The sequence below is a fragment of the Rhamphochromis longiceps genome, linkage group LG11, assembly GCF_057381845.1.
Source record: "Rhamphochromis longiceps isolate RC_006_pf linkage group LG11, R_longiceps_female_GT1.1, whole genome shotgun sequence".
Lineage (NCBI taxonomy): Eukaryota > Metazoa > Chordata > Actinopteri > Cichliformes > Cichlidae > Rhamphochromis > Rhamphochromis longiceps.
In genome coordinates, this window is record NC_140567.1 from 9,080,575 (window position 1) to 9,107,027 (window position 26,453).

Sequence of the window (26,453 nt, forward strand, 5' to 3'; positions counted from 1 at the left end):
CCATTGATAGATCTGACCGCTTGGAGGCGCCCGGCTCATACTCTGAATCCCGCGGAGGGCGAAGTGGAGGCTGGGACTGAAAGTGGGCTTGAGAAAGAAATCTCTCCCCTGAAATGTTTACCCTGACGTCAGTTTGCAGAACTAGCTCTGCCCTGTCTGCTTCAGTGTCTCCGAAACTCCACTCAGTCAGATTTTTTTTGGGGGGGGACTAAATGGGCTCCGCTCTGCCTGCGCTGCCGGATCGCACCAAGTAAATGAAATGATTTCTTCTGCACATTTAAAGTGGACTAAATCATCTACACGATGAACACCTGCGCCTTTCTCTTAATTTTGACTGTTCAGATCTACGCCGATGGCATCGAGGGGCCAACAGGTAAGGCACACGTTCATCTCGATCTCGTGGACACGTTTGGGAAGTTTTACCATGCGGATGAAAGTCCACTGAAAGAAAAAGCGGAGCGAATCTGGTGGAGGTGCCAACTTTTGTGCTCCTGTTCCTCCAAAACACGCTGCTGCGTTTATCTGCGCCTTTCTGCCCCTTTCCACGACTTACCGTGGGACGATGTCCTCCCAGCAGAAGCTACGAGCAATAACTTTTATAAACTGAAGCTTCAAGTTTCCAAGGTTAATAAAAGGAAGAAAAAAAACAAAGGTTGGTGGTTAGGATGACTGCGAATGGGTGCTCTGGGTCGGGGGGGAAAAAGCTTCCATTTCCCTAAACAGCACAGCCCTTTTGCGCTGCGCCGCTTCTGCTTTCTGTTATCGCCCAAGCCCCATTTAAAGGCGCCAGGTAGCCTGAACGGTGTCTGCGATCCAAAGTTAGACATCAGTTCATTTCCTTAAAAACGAAAAATAAAATCAGAGATCCCCGCAGAGCATGTGTGCACGAGTCTCTCATATCCCCACAGCCTTGACCCAATCCTTGATGACATCCAGACCCCCCCGTCAAAAACCAAAACCACACCGGCGTCGGTTTAAACAGGGGGAGTCGGAGACTCTTTAAAAAGTTTGAATGTGACACTGCTGTGATTACTGGTTAATTGTCGCGTGCACTCTGGGATTAGATGAGTCTTTCTCACAGATGCCACATTTTTATCTCAAGGTGGTGAGATGCTCCTGTTTCTCCTTGGACGAGGTGGGCTGTCTGGCTGCAGAAAGCTCACCAAGCGGCTCTTAATTTCAAAACTGACACGTTAAAAAAAGAGAACATTTTAGAGGCTGATTTTATTGTTGGAAGAAGTCTATTCGTCTATTGCCAGGCTGGATTGGGAGACTGAGGATTTTTTTCTCACATGAATAGGATGCAGTGTCTGACTTTTTCCTCTAGTTTATTCTTGAGATTGGATTATACCTTATAAATGAAATCTTTAGAAAAGAAATGGGGAAAAAAACTGCCTCATTTGAAAGGTGGAAGGAGAAAGAAAAAAAGCAATGAGAATAAATGTCATATTAAGGAATTAAACATTTATTCAGATACAGGTATAAACTCAGGTGTTCTGGATTAATTTTTTTTTTCTCAGTGCCTGAAACGGCTTGGGCCTGTTTGAATTAATGCACACACATGCATATGCACATTGTGCATTAAACCTAATAAGGCGTTAACATGGATATCATTTACACGGCAGACTGTATAAATATGCACCACAGCGCTTGTCACCTGCGGAAGGAAATTGGCTTGATGTTTTCCATTATTACTTTTGCCAGGATTTGCATTTCTTTCTTGCCCTGCTTAGTGGTTCACGAGACAAGGGAGAAGCCACTGATGCTCTGTGTAAGTGAAAGAAGCAGCAGCAACAAAAACAGCACTAAAAAAAATAAAAAACCTCCCCCCCAACAAACCAAGCATAATATGTTTTGTGGAGAGCTGAATGGAGCACATCATTAAGAGGAATGGGCTGAGACATATGAAGGATTAAATCACACACAGGTAATTAAAAGAGCTGAATGGAACAGCAACGCTTCACTACGCAACGCTGTGTGAGGGAGTCTGTCAACAAAAATGTACATGCTGTCGTTCCTTTTTCTTTTTTTTTAAAGTTTGTTAACTGGAGTGTTGCAAGTCCTTGACGTCTTCCACCTTCCCATTAGCTGCTAATAGGTAACAGTTTAGTTGCCAGTTTTTGCAGCTTCTCTTCTACGTGACTGATGCCACTCCTCCTCCTCCTCTCCCCTGGCTTGACTTCCCCTCATGGCTCCTCCACCTACCTGAATCCTGTGGGAGGCGAAGTTAGGGAGCACGCATAAATGCAGCTTTGAATCTCACAATCTTTAGAGAGTCTCTTTTGCTGTGATTGGGCGAGGACCACGTCTTTAGAACAATTATGGCTCACTTCTCTTTTCATTTTCTCGCCCCTTTCACCTCTTCCGATCCATATCTTTCAAGCCATAACCCTTTCTTGCTTGTGCTTTGGGTCAATGCAGGCCGTCAAGTGAAATGATTATTATCTCTATCTGCTGCACTGGACTCACTGCAGTGTGTGTGATTAAAAATAAAGAAAAGCACGGCATTTGCATCAAATTCGCATAAAGAGCCCGTCATGTAGACGGTCGACGTTCCAGTTGTACAGCTATATGAGCGCGTTTCCTCCATCCTATGGAGCTCAAACTGCCACTTTCACTCCCCTGTTGTCTCTTAAGGGAATAGAACGAATGTTCACTTACCATCTGTCTCCTCTATTAGCACTGAATGTTGTCAACTGAGTGGTGTAATTATCCCGCGTCTCATGACTCATTTCCCAGTTTGATCTAAAGTTAAGGCAGAATATCCTTTTTTTTGCTTATTTCCCTGAATAAGCTAACGCTTAGATCAAGATGAAAAGGGCCGCGGAGCCCAGACTGTCTAGCTTAAGCATGGCATGGGATGAATAACACCTCGGGGCCTCGGGTTTACACTGCATAAACAAAAGCACCGATCCTGGGATGTGTAATATGGAAACACCTGCACTTAGAAGCATAGAGGGGATGGAGCTGCAATGATAATCAGATCGTCTTTTACATAATTTTAAGAAAAAAAAAACAGTAATGTAACTTAATCATGCATCATAGTAAGCTGACTAACTAAAAAGTTAACACACACCTATACAAGCATTAGCAGATGTATTGATACATGTACCAAACAGACAACACGGTATATATGTGGCTAAAATAATTCAGTCGCTATATTATTTCAAAAGAAGTGTTCCCAGGCTATTTAAATGTTTATGCTGTGCCAATTTGACTATTTTCTTTATTGCAAAAGGTTATTATTGTAGCATTATTCATCTCCCGGCGCCTATTTGTAGCTGTTACATATTGGTTCTTGAGAGTCCATTAGACGTGCTCACTGTAATAAGCTTCTAACTGAATGGCGAGGAAAAAAAAGACCCTCTGATGCATTTGTGAATTATTGCTGGAGAAAGAAAAAAAAATACCCATCATGTAGAAAATGTTGCCTCGCACCACAGAATTGCAGTAAATCCACCAAGTGGAAGTGTTCCCTGCAGGAGCCAGGCCACCATCTGCGGATGGAATACGAACGGGCAGTAAGGATTGGGCCTAAATCAGACTCCTGAAATGACTGGTTGATTTCCATCTTTGTGGGATCAGGGGCAGTAATTCAGAGAGCAGATGGAAAACTTTGCAACTGTGAGGGAAGGGATTGAAGCGGGAGGACGGTGGGGAAAGAATTTCAGAGAGGGAGAAGATGAGAGCGACAGAGGGATTCATTCAGATAGATTGTTGGGGTGTTTTGTTTTTCTGCTGAGGCCACAGCAGGACATTTGCAAAGCTCGTGCATGCCGGCCATTCTGCCTTCGGCTTGCACGTGTGCGTGTGTCTGATTAAACAGGCTGCTTATGAGAGAAGCCCTCTGCTCTCCAGCCTGTCTCTCCTGTTTCTCATCTATTGTAATGTGGGGCTACGTGGAAGAGAGCCAGGCCACGATCGGCTTACTCATCTCACAAGGCTGGAAGATGAAACGTATCCATCTACCGTGTGTACTCAAGGAGCTCTGCTTCATGCCAAGTGCCATGATTGGTACGCCTCATCAGTGAAGGCATGTGTCCGGTCTGGGGCCTGCTCCGTCTTCATCTGGGCTAATCTCTCATGTCTTTCCCATGCATCTTCCCCATCTCGGTGCTCTGCTGAGTGTGCAGGCATTTATTAGTCTTCTCCTATGCCAGGCTGCGGCTCACGCACATCTTGTGATTGTTGTGCTTAATTAATCCTGCTAAGCGTTTTTCCTGTTCTCTTTTTAATTATCACATGCTAGTGTTCTGTTTCTAAATCAGTCCCAACTTAGTTTTTTTCTCTCCCCTGTCTGTTGAAGAGCTCTGTGAGTTGTGGCCTACTCAGGCAGAGGATTGTTTGCTCTTCAGAAAGGTCAAGCACTGGTTGGGAGTCATGTTTTAGAGGCAGAGAAAGAGCAGGTCGTTGTCTTTGAGAACAGGGCAAAGCCCAAAGGCAGGTTTGCTTCCGCTGTGCGCACGCGTGTGTGTGTGTCTCCTGTGCCATTTAGCCTTGCCTTTCTCTGTGTGCCCTCACTGCTTTGTATCTGGTCTCGCCGGCCAGCACAAAGTGCTGAAAGGAACCACTGGGAGGGAAACCTGGCAGATTGGAGATAATTATACATGACACTTATTATCCTGTCGAGGTCTCTTATTGTAAGGGGCCAGGAATCAGGCCACGGGAGTCCTGAGAAACAACAAGTGGGAAATCCAAAAACAGATTTTCTCCTTTAGAAAAGAATAAACGACCGTGAAACGTAAAGCAACGAGACACTAGAGAAATTAGCATGGCATCTGCTCTCCAGATCATATTTGTATTCAATACTTGCGCGCTGCTATTCTACAGCAAACGTATGAAAAAGAGGCCATGAACTGTTGAGGTGCTCACATCAAGCAGGAATGGGAAACCTTTTCCTTTCTTGCCTTCTTGCTTGCAGAGTGTTGTTAAAAGAAGAGGTGATGCAACACAGAGGTAAACATGCCCCTGTCCAGACTTTCTTTTGGAGCACGTTGCTGGCATCAAATTGAAAATGTACAGCTGATAGTCATGTGCCACTTGCTGTGTACACTTAAATGTAGGGTTTAAATGATTAGCAGATCCTCGCATTCTGTTTTTATTTACACCGCACTACATTTTAGACATTTTTTTAAATAACTGAGTTGCACGTTTGGCCGAAGGCTTGGCTTCTTGTGGATTTCTGAGCTGTGATCGCTGAGGCTCTTCAAATTCAATTTAAATGTATTCTAGTTCTTTGCATAGATTCATAGCCCGCTCATTCTTTTTTTTTTTAATTTGAAAGCTGCACTCTGTGACGTACGCTATGAATGTTTTAGCATATTGATGAAAATTGCATGTGTATGTGTGGTCCCCTGTCATTTTCATATGTGTGCATGTTAACATCACCTCCGTCTCTGCTTGTAAGACCACGAAATCACACGCTGAAGCCTTGACATGCAGCAGGGTCCTGTGTTGCTGAGTGACTGAACTTGCCATGACACTGATGCTAGCATGGGCTTGAGCTGCTGCCACGGTGAGCTCTTCGGGGTTACTGTGACACCTTCCAACACCCTGGAAGAGATGCCAAGAGTTGAGAGATTTACAGTCAGTCGCCTGCCTCGGCCTGTCTCTTCCTTTCCACTCTACAGCCGGAGTGCGGGTCTCTTTGCTCCCTCTGCCAGTTGTTATTAATGTGGTATTGATCTTTCAAACTCTGGGAAGTCCATTTTACTTAAATTTGATCAAAGTGGCATAGCGCCAGTGGCCTGCAAGTTTGATGTAGGAGTGGGAATTAGCTGGTCAGTCAGCGAGGACCTGCATTACGTAAGTACCTACAAAGAGCGGAGTAATGTTAGCCGTATGCGTAGCATACAAGAAAGAGGTAAAAGCCGAAATGCTTTTAAACAGGAAATAGTGAGCTTTTGTTTCACAGGGAAGCTGCATACTGGATCATAAAGGGAAGCTATAAAATATGTAGTCGATGTACTGGTCTGAATTAAAATAGCTGACATGCTCATTATCACTTAAAAGCACATGTTTCACTTGAGTAACGGACATGGAATATTATCATTGAACACAGATTGGCAAGAGTTTATAGCCTGAATAAGAAAAGTGAATAGCTCGAGTGCATGCACATGCAGGTGTGTAATTAGCCGACAAGGAAATAACCAGGGCTCTGAGTTTGCAGCCGTTTCAGTCCCAGTGTTTTCCTCCCCAAGGCAGTGCCTTCCCAACTGCAGAAATTGGGTCTGCAAGACTGATGCTGCAAGTGCCGCTCCTTATCCCCCTGCCCAGAGAAAAGAAAGCCTCCTGAGCAGTTTAAAATTAGCCCGCTGGCCGTGTTTCAGTTCTTTACCTTTCTCTGTGTCAACAAAATTTCCTGCCAGAATCTTCAGGCCCTCTGAGTTGGTGTATGCGGTGTGTAACAAATGCTGCTGGAATCAAAGTTCAGAATTAGGACGGGATTGTGGAGTCGAGATCTGACCTATTGTTCGGCTTCTTTTTTAGTCCTTTGCATATGAAACAGTCAGCGAAATATGAGCCCCTGACACTCCTCTAAAAGTCAAAACACTCTCTTCAGGACATTTTTCTCCCTGTAATAGATGCAGAATTTAGTTGCCTTTGTGCCATGAGACCTGCTCTCAAGGGGAGGCAGGGAAGTGGTATTTCTGGTTTGACCAGTTCCTTCCAGCAAAGAAATATCCTCACGCAGATCCAGGGATGAACCTGAACACTTATCACCCTGATGCATCCCACACTTATTAGACTGACAATCTTTCATATAAACTTTATTAGCACAGTGGAAATTGAAGAGCGTTAAAGTGTAACAGAGCGTGGATAATGTCTACTGTGCTGATTTAAAAGAGAGCAGCATTCAAGGCTCGCCCTGCATGAAATCTATAACTAAAACTGAGATCTTTTAAAAAAAGGCAATAACTTCTCAGTTATAGCTTCTGCATTACATGATTGAAGATTCCCTGCAGCACAGTCTCATGGCACGGGGTGACACTCAGCTGTGACAGCTGCCACTGCTGGTGGGTTATGGGTAGGTCATGGCAGCTGGGGTAGCACAGGTGCCAGCTGGCAGGAAGTCACTTAGCGGAGGGATTTTGAACCTGTTGATGTCATATAACAAGTTTACAGTACTTTTGATTTGATTTTGATTTATTGATTTATTGATTAGCATTCAAATATCTCAGTGAAGACAGAATAAAGATTACCACAAAGCAAGAAAGCACGAGACAAGGCTAATCAAAAGGTATTGGCTGAAGCATTTACTTATTACGCCAACCCTTTTAACAAAAGATCTTTTTGCATGCAGCTCCTGTACACAGGGCTCGAAGCAAAGAATAAAACAAAGCAAAAACAAACAAACAAACAAACAAAAAAAACCAACAAAAAAAACCCTTCCACCTTAGATAAGTAACTACATCAAAGCAAAACAATCAAGAGTTTCAGTATTATTATTTTTGCTCTTTTCATTCTTGATTTATATATTTTTCTAAAACTCTATTTTTAAACATGTTTTTAAACAAGGAAAATGAACCACACCTTTTTAAATCACTGTCATAACTATTCCACAGGTTAACTCCTCTAACAGAAACACATCTCTGCTTTATATTTGTCCTTATCTTGTTTTGTTTTTTTAAAGAAATCTGTTCCCCTTAAGTCATATTGACTCTCTCTGACTTTGAACAGCTTCTGAGTACTGGGGCAAAGCAAGTTATTTTGTGCTTTATACATTATCTGTGCCATTTTATATTCAACTAAATCATAAAATTTCAGGGTATTCAGATTAATAAACAAAATGTTAGTTGGTTCTATATAGTTTGATTGGTTTATAATTCTTATAGCTCTTTTTTGTAATTTGAAAATAGGAAGAGTGTTCGTTTTATATGCATTACCCCATATCTCCAGACAATAAGTCATATATGGAAGCAACAGAGTACAATAAAGTGTGTTTAATGATTTTTTTGTTCAGGACATGCTTTGTTTTATAGAGAATAGCAAGGGTTTTTGACATTTTTGTTTTCACGTGGTTTATATGAGACTTCCAACTCAGCTTATCATCAATCATCACTCCAAGAAATTTATTTTCGTACACTCTTTCAATTTCAATTCCATTAACCCTGATTTTAGATACATTTTTCATTTGTCTAGTGCCAAAAATAATCAATTTTGTTTTCTTTATATTTAACGATAACTTATTTACATCAAACCAGTTTTTTAATATATTTAACTCCTTTTCCGCTGTAGTCAGAAGCTGTTCTAGGTTTTTACCTGAGCAATACAGAGTGGTATCATCAGCAAACAATACACATTTTAACAGTTTGGAAACACTACATATGTCATTTATATATAATATGAATAATTTAGGGCCCAGCACAGAGCTCTTGATTTAAGATACAATTAACATGTGATGATGTTGACTAACCAACCAATTCTGGGGCTTAAAATACTGATATTTTTTCAAAGTTGCTGACATATAAATAAGATCTAGTTTAGTGCTGAATCAGTATTAGATGATGAGACATTCGTAGTATGATTGTCCTGTGATGTGTATATATATTTCTAAAAAAAGAAACAGCTATTAAAAATAGTTCTAATAGGCCTAAAAAAGTACTACGCCTTTTAGGAGTATTAAAAATATTAGTGGAATTGCACAACAAAGTCACAATAAAATGAATGAACTATACTCAAAGTATCCCCCTCCAACATGTTTTTATCAGTCATTTTAAATGGCTCCATATAGATCCATCTAGTGACCTTAAAGAAGAGGTCAGAGGTCAAATGTAACATGATATTTTAAGTCTTTATACACTACTTTATATATTTTGAGAGTACACATCGCACCACAGAATCATAGTTTCTAAGGCTTTTTTGTCAATTTTTGACCAACAAATAATTAAGTTTACCTTGAAGATCTTGGTGGGTGTAAGCCAAATTGTAATGGTTTGTTAACACGACGTTACCCTCCACCCCCTACACAGTTTTATATTCTGATCACTCAAAAATGTTTAAGCTATCTTATTCACAGACAGAATGACACACATGCAAACGCTAAAGCACAACTTGGGGGAAGGTAACGAAAACGAAACGCGGTGGTAAACAAAGTGAATTTGTTGAAACAGGTGATTTGTCATAGATGCTAGGGGGAACCTCCACCTGTTTAACTTTCCTGCAAAGGTAGCTGTGAAAGCAGAGCCAGTGGCAGCTTGTCTAGTAAGCTAGTCTCCTATCGGGCTCCTGTCAAAGACCAGAGGTTTATCCACAATGCACATGTGCAAACAACCAGACAAAGCTGCTGCTCCCTTAAGCTCAAGACATGGTTAATGTGACACAAACATACCCATGATAAATGACACGTGTGTGTGTGCGCGTGATGTCCACCTTCTAGTCTTTTCTCTTTAAAGGCCTCACTGTGTTATAAACTAATTCAATAATTATAAGCCATAGGTAATCTTTCAGAGCTTTAAAGATATCTCAGCAGCCAGAACCAAAACAAAACTGGACTTTATTTTGGTTCTTGCTCGAGGAGTTTGTGCAGCTACACAGCAGCCATGGTAAGAAGTATGAGCAGGAGTGCAGGAGCAGTCATTTTGGAGGTGGCAAGACTTTACAGCACACAGGAGGCTCTGGAAAGATGGCACCTCATCCTCCTCTGAGGACTCTCAGGTTGACATGGAGGAGGCTTCAGAGGTGGAAACAGACCAGCTGGAGTCCAACTCTAAATCATCTGATTGGAGGGTGGGTGGAGAAGAGACGGTTGAAGCAGTGAAAGGATGGACTTCTCAACGTTTTGGTCATCCCCATATTTTTGTCTTCCACATAGAGTGCAAGGCTCTGCTACGTCCCAGCAGCCAGAGGTTTGATCCCAGTGGAATCACAGAGGAACTGCATACTCATGTAGAAATGTGCATTTTGTGTTTACAGGCCAAATAATAAATCAATTCAAATCTGCAGGGTGCTGCTCCCAACCTGTCTCATCAGCAAATATAAGGGCAGTGTGACTTTTGCATGGACAGAAAGAGAAGAGCTGGCAGCACCATGTAGGAGCATGCATGTAGCTCCACCTCAGCTAGAGTCCCTCTTCTTTAAAGGGTCAAAATCTAAAAACTATAATTAATATTTGATATTTATAGTTCATACTGAAGTAGTTTTTTTTTTTTTAAATGAGCCATTTAAAGTGGAAATATAATATTTATACAGCAGTTTTTGTCCTTGGGCTGAAAAGAGTCTGGATTAAGGGATAATTTCATTTTTTATTGTGCTTAGTTAGGTTTTGAGAACCAAAACTGTTGGGTTAGTGTTAAGGACAAAGAAAAAACCTGCTTTGGTTCAAATACTCTCTGTCCTAACATTAACCCTGCACACAGAGAAATGAGTTAACTGTACACAGTGCACTGACCTGTGACCGAGCCTTTATAGGCTGGAGTGAGAAAAAATGTTAAGGGTTCTTTTTGAGGAGTTTAAATTAAATAACTATTAGAAATTCTAGTTGAAGTGAAAATACACCCAAACTGGGGTTGGATGGTTTTATCACTAATGTGGCTGTTGCTTGCAGTTTCATCATAGGTCCATGTGAGGAACGTTGCACGCTACTCCTCCAGATTCGTAATTTTTCTTATTTTTGTAGAGTTCATGCAGTCCTCGTTCTCCTCTGGACTGCGGGTGCTTTGTGTGAGTACCAGTTTCAGTTTTGAATTTAAACAAATGCAGTGAGTCTGCAGAATATGGCAACGTGCTGTGATACGCTAGCAGATGTGTCGGCTTCTAACCGCTCGATGGGTTGAAAAGCTTTTGTCAAGTGATGTTAGTAAAGAGAGTTTGGGAACTCGGCCAGCCTTGAAAGCTTTGTTCTGACTTAGGTGTTGAAGTGAGACAGAGCAAAAGCAGAGGGTATTGATTTCTCAAACACAGCTTGTCACAGTCAGCCTATTGTCTTCTTCCTCTTGAAACTCTCCTTTCGATCCTACATGACCTCCCGTCACAATACTTCTCACTTTGACACGCCGCTTTTTCAGCAGTTGCTCAAGGGATTGTGACAACCCAAATATATATATGTATAAGTCTTTTGCACCTTATCTGATAGGCTTCTATAGTTTCATGAGCAAGTTCAGGATTTGCCTCTCTACCATTTTCCGTGTGGCCTGATCTGCAGTGTGCACATTCAAACCATTCATTAGCAGCCAATTCATAGAAAACAGTATCTATTATTCATTTTCTGTGGCAGGATGGTATAATTGCCCAAAGGCAAAAACATGATCTGTATTTGCTATCCAGTGCATTAAGACAGCATGCGAGTCACTTCTTCAAGGACACTAATGAAGAGAGAGAGAGAGAGCTCCTGACCAAGAAAATATTTGCCCTTTATCCTCAGTTTGCGGTGCTCCTATTGTGTTGCTCAGAAATAGGTGCAAGATTAATGTCTGCACAGTGCTTTGATGTTTAGGTCTTTTTATGCAGACATATAAAAAAGCTGGTCATCTTCTTACCTGAATTCCAAGTAGGGTAGCCCTGGCAAACGTGCCCTCAGGGCTCTCAGGACCGCTGCAGAGGGCCTTCCAGGGTCCTCCCGGGCAAGTGATTTCTTAGCTGCCCGATGTTCCTGAGACACGGCTCATCGAGTGGTTTGAAAAGCCTTTGTTTGTACCTGTGCTTGCTGTCTGACTTGTGTGCCAACTGACATGAGGCGGGCAGTGGGAAGGTAATTGCCCCATGAGAAGAGGAACTTATTGATAGGCTGAAGTGGGCAATGGCATGACAGTGCCATTCTGTACACTTGATATCTGCAGAAATGCTTGTCTGTCATACAGTAGAAGAATTGAATTTCCTGTTGTTCTTTTTTTTTTAGAATAGAGGGTGCCATTAGAAGTAACGTGGAAGAGTCACTGAATCAAATTGGAGATTTATATAACATTATGCTATAGTTTATAGATTGCTATTATATAATATTTGAGTTTCTAAAATATACTTCAATGGTAGAAAACGACTGACTGCATCCCTGTGAAGTGAGCTGCTGCAAAGGCGCTGACTCACAGGGCCCGTGCATGCCCTGTGGATCCAGAATTCAGCGCTTTTATTGTTGGTTTTGGCATTTTGATATGAATGGCAGACGTCTAGCGAAGGACCTGGAAGGGCTAATATGGATGGAATGCTTTCATGGTATTTTCAAATAGCCTGGACCTACCGCAGCCAAAGGCAGAGCACCGTTTGCGTGTCTCACATTAGCACAAAAGCCAAAAAAATATGCAAGAATGCCCAGTGAGCCCACGGGGTGTCGTTAACAAAGAGCTTAATTCTAAACCACAAACAGAAGATTGTAATTATTGCTTGGCCCTTCAGTGTGTGGCTGTTTGCATGCGCGCTGGCCGCGTGTGTGTTTTGCGTATGTGGCAGAGCCAGAGTGGTGATTGTTCCCACCTGATTATATGTAAATATTTGCTGAACTCCTTTGGCCATTTTGAACTTCCATAAATCACAGCCTTGTGGATTATTATGGCGCTTTTGTTTGTTTTATTCTTCCACGGAGTGAAAATGCTAATGAAAAAAATTAGCATACCGTTCTTAGGACACACTGTTGTGATGATAAATGCATTGCACAGCAAAGATCAAAAAGCCAGGCTTTGCTATAGGAACGGGCTTTGTAGCCATTCTGTGTTTATAGAGTAGCCGGAGTGCACAGTGTGTCAGAGACCTCAGAGCAGGTCGGCCCTGGCCTTTGTCTGTTCGGACAGCCAGGGTAATTAAGAATCAGCTTAGTTAGGGATTATTGCTAGAAGCAGGCTGATCACAGGAGACAGGAGAAAAAGCATTAGGAGAATAGTGGTTAATATGGGTATTACCCTTCTTAGCACTGCTATCATGTGACAGTGAGACGACTGACAAAGGAACCCTGTTGATACTGAGATCCCTTGCCCTGCGCTAATAGGCTTTACTGCAGATTGCTTTGTTTACCCACAGTGTGCAGCACTCCACCTTCCCGCTTTATCTTTCTTCTATGCCCATTCAAACTTTATAGAATTTGTCTCAACCTAATTAGAAAATGGTAATGTTTTGCTGTACACCTCCCTGAGGTATTTAAGCAATGTTCCGATGTGTTTGCCTAACACCAGCGCCTCTAAAACGGAAGATGCATGACTGTTTGTCTCTCTCTCACACACATAAACACAGTTTTTGAGATATTTTTGTGGAATGTAATTAATGTTCTCATTAACAGTGTGAGCAAGCTGTAAGGCGGGACTAAAAGTCCGATACCACTGGGTCCTGGCCCTCCTCTGCTTTATGAAACATGGCTGCTGAAATGGATAGCCTGCGTCTGGCATGTGAAACAAAGAGTGGTATGACAGCCACTTTGTTGTTAGTCCAGCTTTTTATTGTGCAGAGGTAACCCAATGCCTGTAGCCTCTGCACCACCTCCATAAGTGAAGCCATTTGTTGCCCTTTAGAAAGGATATGGAAGCAGGCCAGTGTGAATAATAACAATGTAGAGGGAAGATTTATCCAAACACGAAAAGGTTACATCAAATGAACCACCTAATTTATCGCATTACTCTTATTTACAATGAGCTTGCGCATTAGAAAACATTGCTGCAGGTGCATAGCTGGCAGAATTATCAGTGCATGACATGACACAACAATGCTTTGTTTTGACCTTATTGAGAAGGGAGCAGGGAATTGTTTTCCACAGTCTTTAAGAGCTAATCCCATCAGAGGGACTGCACAGCATGGAGGCCTAACTGAGATAGTGCTGCCAGAACAAGAGGGAGACAGGAATGTGTTTGTCTGGCTAACATGGCACAAGCAAAGGAAGAAAACTCCTCCCAAACAACTTGACTTCTTAATTCCTCTTCCTGAGTCACGACTAGGGCAAATGTCTCATTCTGTGAGCTGTATGGGTCAATAAAAACAGGAGACAACTTTAGATTTGGATTCGGCAGCAGCTTTTGTAGATGCATTGGTGAACTTTCAATATAGCAGATGAATTAACTAGGTTTTACCTCTAGAGCAAGGTTTCTCACTTCACTGGTTGTCTGCTGGCTTGGTTGGGCACATGTACCCCTGGGGGAACAGGCTCATTCAGTGCCGAGGCCATGGAACTGAGGATTTATCCCAGTCCAGTGAGTCCCTGTGGCGCCACAAGCTCCTGTTGAAGGATTTAAGATTGGTCTGTACGTCTGTCTTTTTTCCACAGATAGGAAAGAATTTTTTTTCTCCCAAGTTGTAATAAAATGTGTCTGGTTGATACGTTCTGTTTGAACTTTATAAAAGGAGAAGTGTGGGTGAAAGGCTAAGAAAGATTGAAGGGGAGTTTTATTGAGTTTTTCATAAGTTCGAACAGTATTGAATGTTCTTACCTAACAGCTGCACAAAACGTGTCTAGAAACATCTGTAGTAGTTTCTGCTAAAAGAAAGATGTAGGAGCTATACATAAAGGCTTATTGAGGGTTAAGTAAAGGTTTATTAGGGTTGTAGTCAACCAAAGAAAATCTTGGATGACAGAAATCTTACTTATCTTCTACTGGTCATGTGAGGTGACGAGTTCCCAAAATCTGTCTTTAGTCTGTGGAGCGCACGTAAATAGACATGAAACTCTAGTATTTGCAGCAGATGAAATCATTTTAAACCTTTAATTTTAAAGGGGAATCTATTGTACGTTTAGATTGGCTTAATTGTAGCTCCAGCTAGATAAATGCTAGAACTGGCAACTGGACAAGGGTACCATTATAAACCCACTACGAAAGGATGACTGATTTATCAGCCAATATTGGTTATCTACCATTTATTGGTATCAACATTTACTAAAGTAGAGATGAGAGAAACACCCTTCAATAGTTCTAAGTGTTGACGTTTTATATAGGTTTTTTATAGTCTACTTCCATGTTACCATTTGGTGCTTGGAACGCCACAAACACACCTACTAGCTGAACGTTTAATACAAAATTTTAGGGAAATCTGTTGTTGTTTCATGGTATTGTAACAGTTGCTACTGTGGCTGTTGTAATACAGTGTATCACCACACGGTGGCGCCTCTCATTCCCCTTTTTAAAAAAATTCTTCTTCGTTATATCTCTGTAATAGATTCCTCCACGTGTATGTGGACTAGTGTCCTCTCCAGTAACGTGCCGTAAAGCTGGGAGTTTTATTTTTGATATTTAAAATAAATAAGTACTTGTGGAAAGTTACAAGTTGTTGCTCATTGCTGTCCACCTGCACACCTCCGTGGCTGGCTTTATCTCCACCGCACGTTACAGTACGCTGGGCCATATTACACCTTTCACGGTAATACTGGTAAAATGTTAGGCAATGATAAGAAAATGAAATATCGCTATAGAATATGGGTAAAACGCGCTGCACGCCTTATGACAAAAGTAGCAAACGGTGGGGGGAACTAACTAATGAACTAAACTAATATAAACAGCTGCTTGTTTAAGTGAAAATAAATTGATGGGGATTTTTTTGCACTAATAAAGTTGTGGAGTTTTTGTCTCACCATCGTCAATTATAATTGACGATATAGTTATATTGTTATTGCAAATTTTCAAATATATATTGTGATAAATATTTTTTGGCCATATTGCCCTGCCCATTGACCGATATATTGGAACGTCAGATTTTTGGATTGCGAAATATCCGTGTTGGTATGGGTCTTAAAAACCCTATATTGGTTGGGCTGTATATTAGAGCCATCATACTGAAATATACCATGTCTAATATGTTAACAATCGAAACAATGTGAATTTTAGCAGATAGTTTTAGCACAGACAAATTCGTTTAGTGTTTCTGAGGATTTGACTTGTTGTAGTTGAGCTTTGATATGTAAAGTTTAAACTGGCCTTTTTGATCATTTGTTTTAACGAAGGGCGGTCCCAGTGAGAACTTCTTTGACATGCCACCAATTAGTCTGGAGTCGCGTCTGAGTAGAAGTTCAGAAAATGAAAACATTAGTTAAACTCCCACAACATGGACTCCAGTCCTCAGTTGTGAAAACATAAGGGTTTCTTTCACAGCGACTCTGTTTCTACTGCTGCCAAAAATAATAATCAAAAAAGGATCAGAGGCTATTGATGTAGCGCTTTTCTTTTATGAAAGTGACACCGGTGGCTGCAAGACGAACGAGCTTGGAGAATTTAGTCAAATAGAGACCGTATTGACCAGACCGGCCCTGATGTTTACATGTTCTTATTGATCCAGTTATAATAATTTGGCCGGTTATTATCTTGAACTTGTTTGATTTTAATAAGTTGCGAGGAAATGAAAAGACAGAGCTCCACATGCTCACCAACGTAGTCAACAGAGGGAAGCCATGTTAAGTATTCTTCACAAAAATAAACCAACAAGCAACATTAAGGCTAAAGGTTTCACATGGCTCGCATAGCTCGTTTCAGTGAGCGTAGGTTACCGCTTCGTGCTTAAAGCTGGCATCTGTTTGTTTTACTGGGAGACTTCTATTGTAAAGCAGCTGCCGAAAGTGGTGAGTCTGAATTACTGGAAGACATACATGGAAAACATCTGCTTTCTCACAGCTGGTGCCTGCTGCTCTTTTGCTGCGGCCATGTTTAGTCACAGCGATTCAATGTGCTTCTTTTTTTAGGGATGCCTTGGTCATAAACATTTATATGTAGGCTTTTAATATAAATACAACTAATAAATTGATAGCGTCTTGATTGCTTTCCATTTGGCTGTGGTAACGTGATGTGAAAATTCCTGTAAAACTGTCACGAGTCTCAAATAATCCCTAAACTTGGGCTGGTTCTGCAATGCTCGTAACAAACTGAACATGAAGTAAAACTAGATTTCACTGAGCTTTCTAAAAGACATATCCTCGGATCAGTCACATCTCTTGCGGTGCCAAGGTGCTTTTCTGTTCTTGATTTCGCTTCTTTCTCTCATCATTCCCTCTGCATTTCTCACAAGGCTCTGTGTTTTCTCTCCATCTTTGCCCTTGTCCTCTCAGCCTTAGGGCTTCTCGGGGATCCACAGTACGCTCAGTGTTTCTGGGAAGGGTTCAGTATTCTAGGCAGAGTGAACGTGAGCTCAAAGCAGACCCGTCTTTATGTGTGTGTGTGTGTCTATGTGTGTGTGTGTCTGCCTGTCTCCCCAGGCACTCATTAAGCTGGTGTGTGAAGGTGTGTGTTTCCGGAGGCTGTTGGGAGAAACATGCGTGCATGTCGAGGTTAAAAGACCCCCGACAGAGACATAATTTCCTATCCTGGGGTGATGGGAGAAGGTAACTTCATTAGCCAGTCCCCGCTATGCAGATTAACTTGATTATACTAACCAAGTCTTGATGGCGACAGTGGCGCAGAGTAAAATTGTCACACCTAGAACTAAAATCTGTGCATGTTTTTTTTAATAGGATTAGCTGTGTATGCATCTGTGTGCATGAGCTTGCATCTCTGGATGCCATGAAGGGAGGCAGGGAAGGAGGGGCGGTTAATGCACCTGGGTCATGTGGTTGCTCTGTAATTTAAAAAAGTGAATCATCCTCAGGTAATGAGCAGGTGCCTGTTTAAAAAGCTCCTTTCAGTAATTTGGCTGATGTCAGGCCTGTGGTAATGGCTGCCTCTGTGTGTTTTAAGACTTTAGATGCTCATTGGTTGTTTTTGTCATTCTGTACCGCCTACTTTTTTGTTCCATTGGTTTTAAAAACATATCTTATGTAGCTAATATGTCCAAACATTTGCAGTCATGCAAGGCGTGCCCTTTTGTTACCCGGAGGGCAAACAGCATTAACCTCTTTTAACCTGAATTGATCCGCAGCACTTCTTACATTCACTCGCTTCATTAGTTGATGAGACTGGTGCTGGTTTACATATACAGTGCTGTGAAAAGTATTTGCCCTCTTCTTGATTTCATATTTTTTGCACATTTGTCACAGCTAAATGTTTCAGATTATCACACAAATATTGATATAAGACAAAGGTGAGTGAATACTAAGTTTCGTTTTTAAATGATGATTTCCTTTGTTGAGGGAAAAACGCAGCCCTGTGTAAAAGTAATTCCGTACCACTTGTTAAATCATAACCTAAACATATTTTTTGCAGAACTGGCTTTATTTTCAATAATCACATGTGAGCCTGATCAGGAACACCCATGAATAGTACCTGTCTGACAAAGTGTAGGCTAAAAGATCTCAAAAACCAACACATCATGCCAAGAAACCCAGGAACAGCTGGGAAGTAATTGACATCTATTAGTCTTCAAAGGGTTACAAAGCCATTTTTAAGGTTTTGGGACTCCAGCAACAGTGAGAGCCATTAAACACTAGTGGAGAAAACTTGAAACAAAATGGTTAACCTTCCCAGGAGTGCTGGCCTACCAGAAATACTCCAAGAGCACAGTGACGACTCATCCAGGAGGTCACTGAAGAACTCCAAACAACATCTACAGAACTGAGGGCCTCTCTTAAATCAGTTAAGGTCAGAGTTTATGATTCAACAATGAGAAAGAGACTTGAATAAAATTGTCATCCATGGGAGAGTCCAAGACAAAAACCACTCTTGATTAAAAAAGAACAAAAAGGCTCGTCTCATATTTGCCAGAAAACATCTTGATCCCCAAGACTTTTGGGAATATATTCTGTGGACTGACGAGACAAAAGTTTGATCCCTGTTACATTTGGAGGAAAGCAGTAAATCTGATTGGTGCTTTGGCATGACCTTTAAAGGGTTTGAAGAGTATGAAGGTCCTGTTTATGTGCCTAGATTTAAACAATTCTGCAAAGAAGAGCAGCCTAGAACTCTTCCCCAGTAATGTGAAAGACTCATCGTCAGTTATTGCAAACACCTGATTGCAGCTCTTGCTGCTAGTGGTGATAAATCAAGTTATTAGATTTGGGTGACCCCATTCCTTTAATAAATAAAATCATCATTTAAAAACTGCATTTTGTATTTTCTCTGATTATCTAATATTAAAATTTGTTTGATTTGAAACATAGACGTCTTACATATATGCAAAAATATTTTCACCTTCCTGTATGTCAGCGTACTCTGTGCTCCAAAGGTGTCCTTTGGGGACCAGAGTTAGCGAGATAGGTTTGCATCATTCACAGGAAGCAGTTCCAGTCACTTTATGGCCACTTTTGCGGCCCAGTTCCTTCCACTTTCCATCAGATGTGAGTGACTGGATAACAGAGGAATTTTGTTCCTTGAGGCATGTTAGATTACAGCTGTCTAAGCCATCCACATGAAGCCATGTGCTTCAGATTAAACACTTTAAATCTCTTGAGGGAGCTGCAGCGACGGCCACTTTCATGAATTGTCCTGTGATGCATTATAATAGCTTTGTGTCTGCACTCACCTGTTGATTTTTCTTTTTTTGTAAATGTGTATATATTGTACAAATTCTGTATTCTCCTTGCACACACCACTATAATATAACATTCATGGGGCGATCGTGGCTCAAGAGTTGGGAGTTCGCCTTGTAATCGGAAGGTTGCCGGTTCGAGCCCCGGCTTGGACAGTCTTGGTCGTTGTGTCCTTGGGCAAGACACTTCACCCGTTGCCTACTGGTGGTGGTCAGAGGGCCCGGTGGCGCCAGTGTCCGGCAGCCTCGCCTCTGTCAGTGCGCCCCAGGGTGGCTGTGGCTACATTGTAGCTTGCCATCACCAGTGTGTGAATGTGTGTGTGAATGGGTGGATGACAGGTTGTGTAAAGCGCTTTGGGGTCCTTAGGGACTAGAAAAGCGCTATACAAATACAGGCCATTTACCATTTACCATTCATAAGCAAGGCTTTTGGGCCGGTCCAGACTGAAAAGTAAGCCCTCTGTCAGACTCCCAGTGAGGCTGTTCTTTGTGACCTACAAATGCTTGAGAAAGCACACACACACCTTCACATACACATGTTCGGGCTTGTTGGCTCCCCAGTCATGTATCCTGGTCAAGGTGAAGGGGGGCGGGGGCAGGTAGAGCTGTAAAAATGCAGACACATGGAGATGAGAGGAGGGAACGAGGGACAGATCTCACACATCCTGCCGACAGCCGCCCTGGTGTTGTCAGTCTAAAGCTGACGGGCCAGAATCTGTGGGAAATGGGGAAAACTGAGCTGACTGCAACCTCTGGCTTTAAAGTCACAAAACACAGCACCCATGAAAATGAAGTCATTCTGGCAAAGGGTGTTTTGATGCAGATTATTCTTTCCGCTCAGCTACCGCAGATCCTGCAGGGTAAACGAGGACATGGACACGTATATGTTTACAAGCGCAGATTATAATTTCGGGAAAATTACAGCTTTCGAATTCCTCCTGTCATTTCCACTATCGTGACGCTGTGTGTGGCACCGTGCTGCAGGAGAGCCGCCAGGCACCAGCAAACCCAGACAAAGACAGTCAGTCAGGTAGATCATTAGTGGTTTTAGCAACATGAAAGCTCATAACACACTATGTTATGTTATTATCTCAGCAGCCACGGTACTCACATTGTTTTGGCCTTTAGCAATATATAGGGTGGAGAGCTTCCTGTTTGCCGTGCCACCTTTTAAGGGAGTGGAATTAGCTGTATATGTGGAGACTAACTGCCCTCTTTCCTTGGCCTTTGATAAAATCCTCCACATCCATGCCTTGCAACTGGAAACCAAGCGAGGAATGGTCACATGATCGAGATGGCTGTTTCTGCTGCCTGCAAATAAGGTCGTATTAGCAGAGCAGGGCAGGGGCATAGAGGGTTTTTACAGCAGATTGGACACATGGCCTTTTGGCTTGTCTGGTTACTGGACCCTCAGATAGAGATATGTGATACTAGGCTTGGGTAACACGAGGATATATTGTAGAGTGTGAAGGCTGAAACCATTTTAAGGCCGTTCATGAAGAGTTTAGTGGCCAGAAGTGTTTTAGTTGTGTTGAAATGATAAAATTGACGGCTTTGATGATATTTCCTAAAAAATAATTATAAATCAATCTCTTGTTCTAGCTTTTTTTCTGATTCAGTGATTGAACAAGTGTTATCTGTTACAAAGCCTGTCTTCATACACATACAGTAATAGAAACTTGCCTGCTGCCGTGACTGTTCTGGGGTACAAAGGGGTTAAAACAGGGTATAATTTGGAGTGTGGAGATGTTTACCAAGAACGATCAGGATAGGATAGTCCAGCAAATGTTCAAACATAGGATAAAAAATGGACCTCTCAAAACAGCAGCTATGCCCATCTTTTATTTACAGTATATACACATACAGTTAAATGAACTCTGTGCTCATGCCTTCTAATGATTTATTATCTCTTCATATATAAACTATAGCAAATACAAAACTAACAGGTCCCATTTATTATATTAATAGGCAAATTAGTAGTTTGGAAACACTTGTCACTTTTTAGACACAGGCTAAACATAACAGATGAAACAAGACACAGACGGACCCAGTAAACATCCCCTAAAACCTGCTGAAAACCACCAAAGCTTGTAATTAATTTTCTGTTCATTTCGAAAATAAAAAATTAGAAGAGGCTCTGCATGAAGCAAAAAGCAGAAAGTATATCTGGTTATTCTGTCCTAAAATGACATTTTATGACATCACTAAAATACAAAAGCATGCATGCACACTATAAATCTAAATTCCCAGTCTCCTTCTGTCTTTTCTCTGTCTTTCACACACATTGAGGTGTAAAGAAAGCTGTTATCTTTGCAACGGTGCAGCACACCTCATTTGTGCTCTGACAGTGCGACGTCTGCAGTTTGCACCCAGAGGAGCAGGATTAGTATGAAGATATCGTGGAGTGTTCCTTTAGTATCTGCCAGAGGTTTCACAGCTGCACTGTGCTTTCCTCAGTCAGTGTCATTGCTTCCTTTAACTCTCTTCTCGCCCCAGCGTGCTCAGGAGAAGTCATTCTTACCTTGAGCACGGGGGGTTAGAAGAGGCGGTAATGCTATTATGAGTCGTTAAGCTGCGGCTCTGTTTGTCATACTTTTCCTTCACGCCGCGCTCCATTCACGTCTCGATCGACCCGATCCACCCGTTTGACACCGTTCCACCCCCCACGCAACCTGAGGCTACATGTTCACAGGGGGCCTCTATTTACTTTTTTTCCCCTCCACATTATTTTCAGATGTGCTATGGCATGTTCTTGGCAGCGCCGAGAACTTTGCATGTCTTTAGCGCCCATGGCGTAGAGCGCTGGAAGTTGAAAATGTTTTATTTTTCTCAGCATAGCAGCGCCACGCTTCAGACGAGTTTTGGGGAGTCGTGCTGCTATTGCAGCGACCGGCGCTTTTCATATGCATGTGTTTAGTGCTGCTGGAGCTGAAAAAGAAGTGCTTGGTAGGCACAAGTGTATCTCAGATTTCTCTCTGGTCTCGCTCTGCCCTTTCTGCAGCTTTCCTTTCCCCTGTTGGCTTCTCGTTTTTTTTTTTTAAATCTCTTTAGCCCGTTCCCTCTCTTTTTACTCCTCCTGCTGCCCCTCCCTCTACTTTTACCCCTCTTTGTGTACCCCTTTCTCGCCCTCTGCTCATATTTTCCCTGTCTGTGTTATGTGGGATTTCATGCAGTACTGAGTGAAACCTCCAATCAGCAGCAGCAAGACTGGACAGAGCCGGAGTTGTTCCTCAGAAAGGCCACACAGCAGTGTGAGATTGACGGGGTGTGTAGCCAGATGCGTTCTGCTTCACTGCACTGTGTGTGTGTTTCTGAATACGTGTTTGTCATTTGCAGGATGGAGGGATGAATGCAGACTTAAGTGGATGAGAGAATGATAGAAATGGAGGGAAACAGAGGCCAGGGGAGCTGGCTTTGCTTTTGTTGGGTTTACATAATTAATGTTTTGTTAAACAGAACTTTGTCTACACACAGTATCAGCTCTGATCACCAATGCAAATATTGTCAAGAGGATAAGCATGGAAAACACTCAAAATGCTTCACAGTGGGCTAAACGAAGCTCGCGTACACATTCATTACTCTGGTGGTTGTAAGTAATTAAATTCCAGGTAATGAAAAGCCAAAAACATTCATTACCTTTTCCTCAGAGCCACTCAGATGCTTTTGAATCCCTGTGTCAATTTATTACCAGCTACAAGGATGAGTCTTGACTGCATCAAGACCAGCTTTAGTCTTTCATTGGTTTGTTCTGCTCTTTTTGGAGCCACCCTGCGATAAACCTGTTTGTTAAAGGGCTTTATGGACAAATTTAACGTGACTCAACTTGATCATCAACATTTGGGACGGAGATTAAATCAGTGTTGTGAGCGTGTATTCTTGTGTGTACTTTTCTGTTGAGTGGCGCTTACAGTTGTTTGTCATTCAGTGGCATAAGGGCTCCAGAGAAACCGCCATGATTAGCCTCCCGCCCCTGGGACCGTATAGCTTACCAGGACCTGCTCTGTCAGCACCAAACAGGACATTTATCACACACTCCGCTTCGCTACTGCTGACCCACACGGCTAGGGTTGCCAACTCCCTGAAAAATAAATAAGGGACACCTCGTGGCCAGGGCCGGGCGACCCAATTGTCTTCACCCTTCCCAGTGTGGTGAATTTTCTAGCTCTTTTTTTGTGTGTGAAATTATTTTTTTAACCATTTGACTTGAATTTGATTTAAGTAGATGTGTATTCTTTGTGATATGAACACATGTGAAACAAATGATCATTTAGCCATTTATTTTTAGCTCAAAATGACAACATTAACACATAAAACAGGTCTCTTTCTTAAACAGAAGCCTGTCATGCTTAACTTTTGAGAATATAAGTAAATCTTTCTTTAAAAGAACTCTGTCCTACTTAACTTAAAATAATAGAAAACAATAGAAAGAAAAACATTCTTGCACATTTAGTGCATTTAGTACAATTGGCTTCAGTTGAGGTATTATTTCAGCTTTTCTAATCAGCTGCTCCCGTTTGAAAACCCGCTTGTTCCCATGATTACGCATCATAACTCATCATCATTATTCATCTATGTATTACTTTTATGTATTAGTCATCTATTTGTTGTAATCATCTATCCTTGCAGTTGTTTATTACACAAAATAAATTATATTATCACACTTCTGGCCACATAGCGCTGATATTCACTGCACATGCCCATATTAACTTTTTCCAGCCAGGTGTTTTCCTTTTCCCATTCTTCCCTTTCTCTGAGGGGAACAAACATTGCTGCTCTAATGCTGGGCTTACACTGTGCGGTTTTAGGCCCATTTTGAGCCGATTTTTGAGTGATCGGACCGATTTTGGCCTTCATCGTGCGTCGTGTAGTATACGTGGGGTAACGAGAAGTGATTAACACCTCACGACCAGCTCCCGATCATCAATCGCTCGTGAGCCGCTCACACTGCTCGCGCGCAAACACGTAAACGCCGTGAAAAAGACGGAGCAGCACGGCTGTGCAGCGTGTGATCTGGACACAAGCGACGGAGGCACAACTTGTAGAACTTTGGAAAGCTCATCCGAGCCTTTTCGATGTGGCATCACAAAATTATCACGACCACAACAACCGTGAAAACAGTTGGATTTACATCGCTGCTCAATCACAGCTGCCTGATCAATGTTTTTCATTAGCAATTTAGCAAAGTTGGTGGTGGTGTGCGTGTCTGTGTGAGTGAGAGACAGAGAGCGAGCGACAGATTTTCTGTTATAACCTTAATTTTATGGACGCACAGTGTGAGCACTCAGGTCGCATCAGAGCATCGGGCGGTATAGTGTGAGACCTGCATCGTGACCTACCAACTTCTAACCCCTGCGAGTCAATCGTGCAGTTTGAGCAGGAGCTGAATAACGCGACTGAAAAAATCGCACAGTGTCTGCCCAGCTTTAGGTGTACTGTCGTCCGAGACTTGCACCGCAGTGTCTGCGTTTGTTTCCCTGTTGGCCATGCTTCTTGTTGTGGTCATTTGTTGTCTTCCGGTATTTTCTCCGTAAGCGACCTTTCCTCGACCAATGAGATGAGCGGTAATCTGAATTGTCATACTCGTAAGTGTGCTGTCAGCTCATTGGTCACAAAGCAGGAGAGGGGCTGGGAATTATGTTTTCAAACAAAGCGTTAATTCCATTAACATTTATAGACTACTTTTGATTCTCACTGTATTACGGGACAAAGTGCGTCCCTTATTAGCTCAATACGGGACGTGTACTTTTGTTTCGAAATACGGGACGATTCCGTATTTTAAGGGACGGTTGGCAACCCTACACACGGCACACGAGCAACTATGCAAACACAGAAAGATAAACACAAATATACAGATAACGCACATGTGTGTGCATAAATGTAACGTTAGTACTGGTAATACTAACACACAATAAGACAAAATAAACAGTGTGCTGAAAACACACACACAGACACACACAGTGATACCCTAGTCTAACACTACTATAGTCTGTATATAAGAGATGGAGAAAGCCACTGAAAATTGAGGCAAGTGTGACCCTGCCTAAAACGTCATATTGCTGAAGGTCGCTCGGCGCTGGACCCAGAGGATCTCTCTGTCCACAGACCGCCATTCAAAAAGTGTCTTCTCCTGTCAAATATTAAGTACATAGTTTTCTATCATTTGTAGTTCTTTAAAAAACAACAATTCTATCATCAGGCATAAACTGTGGCATGTTTCCAAAGAGGCCCGGGGTTCAGGTGTCATTCACCTGCTCCGATCAGATGTTCAAATGTGACCACTTCTGTTTTCGATTTTTGTTTCTTTGCGTATAAAATCTTGACTAACACGGTCACAATAGCTCTAGAAACCATGACAGAAATCACTTTTTCTTAGAGGCTATAAACATGCTTTTTCCTCTTATGCGTAGACATTGGTACTAATAGAAAGCAAACAATAGAAGACAAGCTTTCTCTTAAAAAATGGGAATATATAATTAGCCAATCCAATGGCAGCAATTCAGTATATTTAGACATGTAAACATTATCAAGATGACCAAACTGAGGTCAAACTGCTGCATTGGAATGAGGAAGAAAGGTGATATTTTTCTCACAGGGTTTACAGAGAATGGTCTGAAAAAAAGAAAGAAACTATCCAGTGGGTGAAAATGCCCCTCTGATGTCAGAGGTCAGAGGGGAAAGGTCAAATTGCTTTGAGTTAATTGAAAGGCAACCAAGGTATGTAGAACAGCATCTCCTATACACCTTTAGCCTTGAAGCAGATGGACTAGAGCAGCAGAAGACCACACTGAAGGCAGCTCCTGTTAGCTGGGAACAGGAAACTGAGGCTACAGTTTACACGGGCTCACCAAAATTGGTCAACAGAAGGTTGGGAAACCATTGCTGAGCATGTTCAATGCAGCTGAAGTCGTGCCACAAAGAATTAAAGCAGTTCTGAGGGGTCCAACTTGGTACTAGCAAGGTGGGCCTAATGAAGTGGCCGGTGGCTGTATTAAAAAATGTTGATTAGTATGTTTGCTTGAACACAAGTTAGCTTTTTTCTAGAGTATAAGCATAATGGAACCTGTGCTACTTGTGTCACTCTATTTTTAACCAAAACTACAGAATTCTTTAATTGAATACACTAAACACAAGACTGAGTGTTTACCATGTTAAAAAAAACCCTA

General features: G+C 42.0%; 1 protein-coding gene across 2 annotated transcripts in view; it reads left to right on the forward strand.

Annotated features, from left to right (window-relative positions):
• The first annotated feature begins 101 nt into the window (after nt 1-101).
• Nucleotides 102-26,453, forward strand: part of ptprub (protein tyrosine phosphatase receptor type Ub) — a 208,062-nt gene continuing 181,710 nt past the window's right edge. For both annotated transcript variants that reach the window (XM_085422202.1, XM_085422203.1), the window contains exon 1: nt 102-373. In XM_085422202.1, coding sequence (XP_085278328.1) covers nt 304-373 — 70 coding nt within the window. In that variant the 5' untranslated portion in view covers nt 102-303. The remainder of the gene's footprint in view (nt 374-26,453) is intronic.